The following is a 10,588-nucleotide window of genomic DNA, read 5'->3' as shown; positions in this document are numbered from 1 at the left end:
CAAGTCCTTTGAGCCATGTCTTCGTTTAATTATGTTTCTGTAAATATGGCCGCCACAAAGAGGATAGGCAATTTGAGGCGGCGTGTTTGGATTGACTCGGGATTCCTTAAAACGGGCCGATACGGGTATTTTAGTTCGAGATTCGTATAATTTCAATCTTCGATTAAGGCACAATAGCACTATCCTATTCCACTTTAAACTAGATTTCACAAAATAATTGAAAGTCAAAATAAAAACGACACTTTTCCCTCCAAAAGGCCCAGAGCGAATCTTGGAAGGCTCATGTTATGTTCTACGTTTAGAAATCTCTTTTGACGTTTTATTTAGTGTCAATTATAAAATAAACTTGTTTAGCTAGAAGCAACATAGAGAAAACGAGATTTAAAATTATTTCATAACAACGAAAAAAAACCTTTTTATTAGCTCCATCGTTTTCGTTCAGTAACTTCAACTTTTGACAGGTGTCAACATCATTAGGAAAACTATTGGAAAAATATCCGGAGAAATATTTATTTTTCTGAAAAATATGAGTCAGGAACACTAAGGGTTGCTCTTTGTAAATAAACATTTGTATACATTCATGATTTACAATAATTATTTCAAAATATGATCACCTGCTAGAGTCAGTAGTTCCCAAACTTATTTTTCTCGTGGACCACTTTCAAAATTTTACTGGTGTCGGTGGACCCCCTGCTGCTACATTTCTACCACATTCTTAAAGTCGCCAAAAAATAAAAATTGTGTCGTTTTTGAGTTTTGTCCCTATATTCCGATAGGTAAAATAGAAACGAAAAATGGTACATTTTATGACATTTTATTTATTAAAAGAATAGAATTACAAGAAAAAAAAAAGGTAATATAGGTTCAGGTTATAATTTTAATTAATGGGAAGGATGTATTTGACGAAGTGTCAGCAAACGATCAATGTTTGGCTTTATTTTTGTGAGCAATAATCGCAAATCCCCCCGCTCTGTGATGTTTAATTTGCTCCTTTTTTTTGTTAAGAGGTTTGTAACGGCACTAAAACTCCTTTCGACAAGGTATGACGAGGGAAAAGCTATTAAAAATTTCTTTGCGATTTCCCACAGTCCAGGATACTTTTCGGGTATTTCTGCTTGCAGCCAAAATTTTTGGTAGCCTTTTCTAAATTTCACCTTCAGCTCCTCATTGGTGCTTACCTCGAGCAGCTCCTCTTGTAATACAACATTGGCCACTTCCGTTTCATCAAATTCAAATGGATTTATGATCCATGGTGGTATATCCATCGTCAGCATATCTTCAAACCTGGTTTTAAAGTCATCATGCAGGGCACTTAAATGTTGACTGTAGGTATGGATATCCTCATCAATACATTCTACCTGCGACAAGTTTGGAAATTGAGAGAATTCGCGCCGACTAATGTTTTGCTTCATAAATTTCAATTTCCCAAGAAAAGCCGAAATTATCCCCTTTGTTTTTATTAAATTCAGGCTGTCCCCTTGTAACTGCAAGTTGATATCATTAAATTTTTTAAACAAATCTGTCAAATACGCAATGTCTGCTTTGAATTTGATCAAGTTTTCTTTTAAATCTGGATCTCTACTTTCTAGGAACTCTAATACGGAATCGAAAACAGAGTAAAATCTCGCTAAGCATGCGCCTTTCGACAACCAGCGTACTTCAGTATGTAAGAGCAGTCGTTGGAAGTCTTCATCATTTTCATCGCACAATTGAGCAAATAAACGCGTATTCAATGCATTGCTTCTGATTTTGTTGACAGCTTTTATTACAAAATGAAGAGATCGGTTCAACCTGTCACTTAAATGTTTTGCCACAAGATGTTGTCGGTGGATTACGCAATGAATAGCTGTAAGTCCTGGTATAATTCTTTTGAGATGACTTATAAACCCACGATATCGCCCGACCATTGCAGGAGCTCCGTCTATTGCCACTGAAATAATGTTTGTAAATGGAATCGATTTTTCCGTAAAAAAATTACTCAGAACATTAAATATTGATTCGCCTTTAGTGTCAGTCTCTAAAGTTCTGGCAAATAGCAATTCTTCGTGAATTTCTTCCTCCATAATAAATCGGACATATGCCAATAATAATGCTTCATTACCGGGTAACGTTGACTCGTCCAGTTGTATAGAAAAATGAGTTTTTTGCAGATGATCGCACAAAAAACTTTCAATATCAGAGCTCATTTCATCAATGCGTCTTTGAACAGTATTGTTACTTAATGGAATTCTTTTTAGTACGTCAAATGGAGATTTGTGCAAAACAGTTTTTAAAACCTCTTCAACAGCGGGTAAAATTAATTGTTCTCCGATAGTGTGCGGTTTTCCAGATTTTGCTATAAGTAATGAGATATTGTAAGATGCCCGCAAGCCGTCATCGTTACTTTGAGATGTTGAAGCGAACATACTGTGCATGGTGGGTCTCTTTTCATATTTTTCCTTCAATGTTTGAAAATATTTTAAATCTTTACCTATTTTGTCAGTATGACACCTTTTTAGATGATCTTCGAGCTTTGATGGTTTCATAGAGTCATTGCTCAAAACTTTGTTGCATAATAGGCACATGGGCAATTGTTTGTCTGCCTCTGATGGAACAAAACCATATTTCAAATAATCGACACTATATTGTCGACATTTTTTCTTTGCTGTAGCCATGTTTCGTGTCAGTTACCTTACCTGTAAAAAAGAATGTTTTAGTAACCAAGTTTTTTTTCTGAATATAGGTATCAGAAAAAAAACTTCCCCACCGCAGCCTCTGTCAGCACGCAGAAATAGAATTACGGCTTGTTAAGGGGCCAACTAATAACCGCTAAGACAAATACAGACGTTTTCACAAAACGGTATCAATTTTAAAGTACCTAAATTACCACTAATTTTTAATAGTACAAATAAAAATGGGTGTACTCAGTATCGAATACTGATCATATTTGTGTAGGAAAAAATAAAAGTCGAAATCCCAAAATTGTCCATAAAAACGATAACTAACATTTCATCAAATCAATGATGTATTTGCGTATTTTTTGTCTGCGCCTTCATTGTTAAAACGTGACTTTTTTATACTGTTTTATAAAATTAGTAGTTATTTGCAAGAAAAATTGAAAAATTAATTGCTATTGCTTATTCGGCCTTTTTAGAGAGGCAGTGCTTCTCTCGCGAAAAAACAATTGAATAAAACGTGCTGTGTTTGTCTTCAAATCGAAAGAGGACAATTAAAATATCTGTAAGTTCTTAAGTTACTATACAAGCAGTTGTGATCAACCGACTAGTACACGTAAACAAAATACATAAGTACTATAACAAAAAAAAAGGTATTTACTTACTTTTCTCCGGCACTAACAAACACTGATATAAATTATCTCAAACCTTTTTTTCGAAATTCCGGAAACAAATGAATGAGTTTGCCTTTGGCATCAAGTATTTATAGTGGTGATTAAGTTCATGTCTGAACAAGCATTAAGCATTGTCGGGCGGATAGCGCTTTGCAAGTCTGTACATGTACGTACACGAAATTGTACGTAATATCGAATACGCAAGTTTGGACAAGTAAAAGTCGCTTGCCTTATTAAAATATTATCTGCTTAGTTATGTACTTAAAACAATGTAGGTAGGCCCTTATAAAACTATGCTTACATTTTTGCTCTTTACTATCAAAAGCAGATAATTTTTCGTGGACCCCCATTAACATCTTGTGGACCCCCATTTTTTGTTCACGCCTACGTAGACCCCCAGCAAGTCTCCCGTGGACCCCTGGGGGTCCACCTGGACCACTTTGGGAATCACTGTGCTAGAGTTAAACGGGTCAGCATCATTGATTTTTATATGCAAGTAGAAGTAAAAACTGTGTAATACACATATAATATCTTAATAACTTTTAGTGTAAAGTTTTTGTTTTACTATAGTTTTAAACCTCGTAAATGTAAAATTTTTAATATCAACCAGAATCTTATAGAAACACATACGATGCCCTTTAAATGAATCTGTGAATTAGTGAAGACGACTATCAAGAATAGCCAGTGAATTTTTATTACTTGTATTAAAAATAAAACGTCTATCTCTATTTTTCATTAAAAAAAAAAACTATTTTTCTAACAATAAATTACATTTTCATACATGTACTGAGACACTAGCGTAGAATTGTCTCTCAAAGATATTCATATTCCCAAATTGTAAATTGCCCAAACTGCATGTTTTTGTGGGACAAAGACTGCATTAAAATTGGCAGCATTCCCAAAGCATAATGCCGTATGTCGTTTAAATGACTGTTTTCGCTACCAGTTGTATTTAAATTGCTTGATATTTACTGCCTGTAGATATCGAATATTAAAATAGACATTATTCCAATTGCATATAGCACAAAATCGTAGTGTCTAATATGTGACTTGTAACAATAAGATACTCGTAATATAGTGTTTTTCCAAACATTCTCTCTCCAAACAGTCTCCCATGGCCCGATAATTTTCATACTGCTTCTTCGTGACCCACTCAATACTTTTAAACTCAAGCTGGTTAAGTAATATAAAAAAAATAAGGTAAGTAAAATAATACACGCTTATTGTTAGTAAAAATGTTTTACTAATATTATTTTGATATCACCTATCTATTTAGTGCGAAGTCTGCTTATTTTTTACCAAAGACTCCAAGTTCGTGGAAAATGACGAAATTTTTTTTCCTGAGGTATGGTTCCACTTCAACAAGGCGGGAATGTTGCGACCAGGTATTTTATTTTACCAAGACGCGAACCACCAAATGGGAAATGCTGAGATAATGCATAACAATAAAATATAAAATGAGAAAGGGAACTTTATGTTGTGCACATGATTTGTAAATAGTAGCATCGTCTAATCATTTGATTAGCACCGTTTGTTTTACTGCCGATTGGCTATTTCCGTACTTAGGGCTCGTGCAGCGTGCCGGCAATATTTCGCGACTGTGGTCGCACCGACTCGCTGTGACTTGTTTCAACATGTAGAACGAAATGGCTCAGTGCAGCGTGCCCGCGACTGGCGACTATTGGTCCTGATACTTGCAGCGATCAGTCGCAGTAAGTCGCTTGCGACTACTACTATATGATCAATTAATGTTCCTATTATTATTAGATTACTACATAAGTAACTAATATTATAATAATTTAGCCAGAAAGGTTAATTGATGCAGTTCGTAATCGCCGCAGAATATTAATTGGATGAATATTAAATCTTCTTCTTCTTATCCCTCCTATGACACGAACCCGTAAAACGGAATTTTCGAACTAGATGTGGGGAAAAGCGTTACATTTCTATCACCGTGATTTTGTCACGCCTGTCACTTACATCACGATATACGGTTTTGGCAAGCGGCTACTTTCTATGAGTAGTTTTTATTATTCTCTTTTAAGTAACGTTTCGTTCCATTTGAAAAAATGATCCGCAATAACCTTCCCAGTTTTACAGGCTTGTCGCATTATTCGTTAATAAACGGAGTGTCTATTCGTTTGGATCAATTTTGTACAACTATCTTTTTTGTAATTGCAATATTTACTCGGTATTTACACAGAACTAGTTATTTCTTGGTTCATAAATAGAATAAAAAAAAAAAACGAACTACAATGAGTAGCGCAGTCGCCAGTCTCTGATCGCGCATGATTTTGTTTGTCAAATAGGTACTTGTAAAATACGTTGTATGCGTATATCGTGATGTGAGTGACGGAGACAGTTACTACCGTAGGAATAACTTAAGTGATTTTGGAATGTCGTTCCTGCGTAAAACGTCACAGTGATATTATTCGACGGCTGATCATTGTGATTTTTTCATCGTGACGTTATTTACCCACCCACCCACCTTTAATTCCACCAAAAAAATTCCTGATACTAATTCAATTTTCCCTGTAGGTACGATAATTATTCGAAAATTCACTAAGCTATCGGTCGATCGCCGATAGTGTTAAGTCGTTAGTCGCGCGCATGCTGCACTGTACTTCGTCGTCAGAAGTCGTTGCGAGTTGATGTGACCGCAGTCGCGACATATCGCCGGCACGCTGCCCAAGCCCTTACTTGTTCGCACGACGCAATCACAACAACAGAATAGGAGTTTATCAATAGCAGTTTATACAGGTTTAAGTTCAAGAACCGCTGAACGATTAGTGCCGCACCAAACTGTAATGCTGTTTTTGGTATGCGAATTTAATTACGATGTTTTTCTTCACCGTTGGTAAGAGGTTTTGAATATTCACAAAGGTACGTTAGTAGGATTCGAACTGTGTCATGCTGTCGATTATGAAGCAATCGCTCTTCCCACTGATCTACCAAAGCTTTTGTCCCTATCTACTGACCCGAGAGATAGGGTTTTCTGGAGAGACTACGGGCTCGACGGCAAGTCCAGGGTACGGCGGGTGTCCGGGCTAAGCCCTCCGCCAGTTACACGTCTTCAAGGGCGTCTCTGGCGGACTTGGGTATGGACTCGCCGGGGTTTGTGGTTAGTTGCAGGGACGAACATGTTCGTTTGCCCCGGTGTTGCGTGAACGAGGCGTTCGTGCCGCGCGCAGCTAGCACGTCTTAGTAACGGTCTAGTCGAGGGCCTGAGGAGACGAGTCGCGCGAGGCACGTGAGATGCCCTTTAAGTCGGTGGCTATGTCCGGACATTATCGCACGACATGCCACTTGGTATCTCCGGCTCCGGCACTAGCCCGGAGAGCCTCTACTAGCTCTCATCTAGACATCTTCCGGTCCCTCCGGCCGTGTAGGAATTTGGGAACTGGAGAGACGCCGTTCGGTGTCGGGAAGTTAGCGTGCCTTACAGCTCCGCCACCAATGAGGAGATTTGGTAGTCGGCTTAGAATCGGCGGCTTAGCGGTGGCAACCGTTAGTAGTGCGGAGCGCGAAGGGAAGTGAGCGTACCTATAGTAGGTTCTGTTTGGAAAATAGGGAGGGTGCTGTACGTGCACCCGGGGCAGCTCACCTAAGGCACTACAGAGAACCGGATGAAGTACATGCAAACGTGCCAATCCGGGGTTAGAACCTGACTTAGATGGTCCCTGTGCGGGCTCGCTCGCACAAATCATAGTGCCCTTCCAGCATAGTCCGCAATTTAAAAGTTTGCTTTTTAAAATAAGCACATAAGCACGCTTTTCAATTTAAGCGTAAGCATTGGTCCGTTTTCATACTCATTAATTTGATTTTTAATTTTTTTATTGAATTTATATTCAACGATTTTTTGTGAAATTACTCCACTACTTTGTTATTATTATTAATACACGAGGAAATACTTTCATAGATTTCTCATAGATAGGGCTACGGCTAAAAAGTCGTTGACAAATCAAATACAAAGATCCGACAACAAGCACATAGAAAAATTCGTGAGGTCCGCTGGTTCGTTCCGTGGCTTAGTTGGCATGGCGTCTATCACGGCTTGCTAGGAGACGTCGGTTCGAATCCGGCCGGAACAAAAGATTTTTCCTAAGTGTTCGATCTTTGTATTAATAATTATAAATTTGATTATTTACGAAGTATGTTTCAAGTCCCGCCATCTATTTACCCTAAACAAATTAATTCGTCAAAGTGAATAATAATATTATAAATAAAAATAAAAGTCGTGTTTTACAAATAAACTTACTTATCTTAAAAACTTTAGTGGTTTATTGTAAGTCAATGTGGTTTACCCTTGCTTTTCGCTATCAACACAACGTTGCAAGCTTTTTAAATCATTTTTCTAAACGACTTTGTAAGCTTCAAAATAAAAAGCGTTTAGAAAAGCACACATTTTGTAAAAAAGCACAACGTTTTAACGTTTATAAAAATAACCAGTTTTTCCCATCTCTAGTAATAAGTATTCCGAGAATACAGGCATAATATCGCTATAAACGCCACACTCGATTAGAGGGTAAATTGCGAACTAATTACTTATTCCCGCCATGTCACGCATATTTTCCATCGAGGAGTACAGTCAAGGGAGAATATTAGGAGATTAAAACAATTTTTCTTTGAAGTTGTATTTGCAGCGTATATTTGTAAAGGATGTAAGAAATTATTATTTCATTATTTGAAACACTGTACAATATTGAATGTTTCAGAGTTTACATTTCATATGTTTTATTTGTTTTTTAATTAGAAAACTATTATATTTACATTTGTTTACACATTGGTATTTGAAATAACAAAACAAAAATGTTTAACTAAACCTAAACCGGGTTTTAAAAACAGAGTTTCTACTTATCAATAATTTGATTGCCATCGCTAGGAGCGTTATTCGAATTGTTCTTTTGACGACGGCGATGGCTAGCAACCAATAATATTGTTATTACAGGATTATATATTTTTCACAAAACAAACTTCTTGCACAACGATACGCTTACGGGAGCGACTATTCATAAGCTAGGTAACGCGGGCCCGGCCCCCTGTCCAGTCTATTATTAGTATTTATTTGGTCTGTGGAGGTGAATATTTTCTTCAAATCTAAGGACTACTACTGAGGTACCCTCTTTCTAACAAAAAAATAGTCAACAAAGTCGGTTCACAAATACCGCGGAGTTATCGCGTAACATATTTACGTACAAAAAAACATACAGTCGAATTAAGAACCTCCTCTTTTTTTTAAAGTCGGTTAAAAATAAAATCATTACAAGTAAAGTGTAATAATTTATATTTTGATTGTTTTTGACGATAAAATCTTTTAAAGTTAAAAAAAAAAACGAAAAATATTTTGTTTCGGTGTTATTAATTACAAAAAGAGTAGAAAATCGAAATGAAACTTATTTAATATTATGTTGTTAAATGTTCTTCTTCATCTTTGTGTTTATGTTTTCTTGTAAATATTTGAACTTTCTAATTACAGCAGCCATGGAAAACAACAATTTCTAATTATCGTTTTTATGAAATATTTGTGTCCAACTCGAAAATCACTTTATTCTAACGCCATTTTGGCCAGTATTTAGACATATTAATAGTTTTGCTTAAACTTATTCATATTTCAATGTTATTAGTTATAATAAGTGAGAAAAAAAATGATCACGATAATTAGGCGAGAACACCTAATTGTGAGCATGGCCGACATCACATTTGAAGCGACAACTGACTCCGCCATGTATGAATATATCAAAAAATGTACACAACCCAAAATACAATACAAAACATCAACTACCCTTTTCATACAACTTCTTTTATTCTTGTCACTTCGGATCGCAGCCTTTTTGACGATATCACTGATCTGATCAACGTAAGTCCTTCTGGGACCTCCTCTTCCGTGAGGCTCGAGAGTTGTGTCAGGATATAGCAAAGTGGCATTCCGTGGTCTCTGCCTAAACCTCCTGTGGGACTACGGCGTATGCTTTATGTGCGTGTGCGTGTGGTTATGTATGTGCAATACAAAAAAATAATCACTCCCTGAACGAATTAATAATAACGCACACACTCAACATAGCCCCACACTAGGGAAACCTTGTGTCGCGGGTGTCATAGACACACACATCGACAAACTCAAATTCGGCGATCCTCTCACGATTCTTTCAAACTACGTGTTACTGACACTTCCTTGACTCACAACTTTTGTCTTATTTTCCTCCATATCTTTCATTTATTTCCTTATTGTGCAGTGTAATTATTTTCCGGAATTATTTCCTGCAAAAGAAGATAACATATGTAAGGATAACCTAACCTCAGTACAGTTTACCACCCTTAGAGGTCGAATATTTTCTTCAAATTCTTCTTCATTTCTGAGGTACCCTCTTTCCAACAAAAAAGAATCGTTAAAATCGGTTCACAAATGGCGGAGTTATATAGTATGTTACGCATACATAAAAAAAACAGAGAACCTCCTACTTTTTGAAGTCGGTTAAAAATATAGTGTATTTATGAACTTCTTAGATTTGCGTTATTGCTACACCATTGTTGTGATTATTTTTCAGATTTAAATACCGTATTTTTCAAACAAAGCAACGTTTCGGACTCTTCACTTGGTCAAAATACTGCCAGTTTTCTACAAACCACAAGGTCATTGTAATTCCATTATAACTCCACTGAGATTATAACAATGGCACTTGATTCTAATAGAGTGTCAGTGGAATGGCAGAGATGGCATTAATTTATACAATCACTAACAATCGAAGTCGTCTTACTAAAGCTAACGTGGAAATTACAACGCGTATCATAATTGTTATCTCGTTGAAGTCGCAAATCAAAGCCTTATTTTCTCAAACTAGTATCTTATAAAGAGTGATTATTCAGAAGATGGCAAAACTTTCTATTTATTTTAAATTTCTTATCAAGGGTGTTAATTTGGATGCATTACTTTAAGAATAGGTAAAAGCCAGTGTGTGAATATGAAGGAAATGTGACGTGAAATCAGCCTGCAAAATTTGTTTAAACAATCCATTTTTTGCATTTCAGTAACTTTGTGCTTTAAGATAGGTACGAGTTTAAGAAAGTAAAGCGGCGAAATTAGTCGTCAAATCAGTACAGAGTCCTAAAAAAACCGACCTCAAAAGTACGTGGAATTACATCTATTTGCCAAGTTTTATTGAAATATCCTTAAATTCGCCACTATACAGGACTTGACACTGGAGATAATAAAAATCGGTTCTCACTACTCAAAGAATATTGAGAGAAAAACGCCTTGAATTG

At 36.4% G+C, this 10,588-nt stretch overlaps 1 protein-coding gene across 1 annotated transcript; it reads right to left on the bottom strand.

The window, feature by feature from the left end:
- Positions 1–881: 881 nt before the first annotated feature.
- Positions 882–3,677, bottom strand: LOC113228715 (SCAN domain-containing protein 3-like). The gene is made up of 2 exons (XM_026462072.1): positions 3,630–3,677; positions 882–2,675 (listed from the first exon to the last, which is right to left on the bottom strand). Exon 2 carries the CDS (start codon positions 2,652–2,654, stop codon positions 882–884), a length of 1,773 nt encoding a protein of 590 aa, XP_026317857.1. The 5' UTR covers positions 2,655–2,675; positions 3,630–3,677.
- Between the last annotated feature and the right edge of the window lie 6,911 nt (positions 3,678–10,588).

The sequence above is a fragment of the Hyposmocoma kahamanoa genome, unplaced genomic scaffold (genome assembly GCF_003589595.1).
Source record: "Hyposmocoma kahamanoa isolate Upper Pololo Valley unplaced genomic scaffold, ASM358959v1 237, whole genome shotgun sequence".
Lineage (NCBI taxonomy): Eukaryota > Metazoa > Arthropoda > Insecta > Lepidoptera > Cosmopterigidae > Hyposmocoma > Hyposmocoma kahamanoa.
This window is presented reverse-complemented; position numbering and strand designations above follow the sequence as displayed.

Bases quoted from the DNA above. Each gene is read 5' to 3' on its own strand.
- LOC113228715 (XM_026462072.1), bottom strand. From the start codon at position 2,654: ATGGCTACAGCAAAGAAAAAATGTCGACAATATAGTGTCGATTATTTG.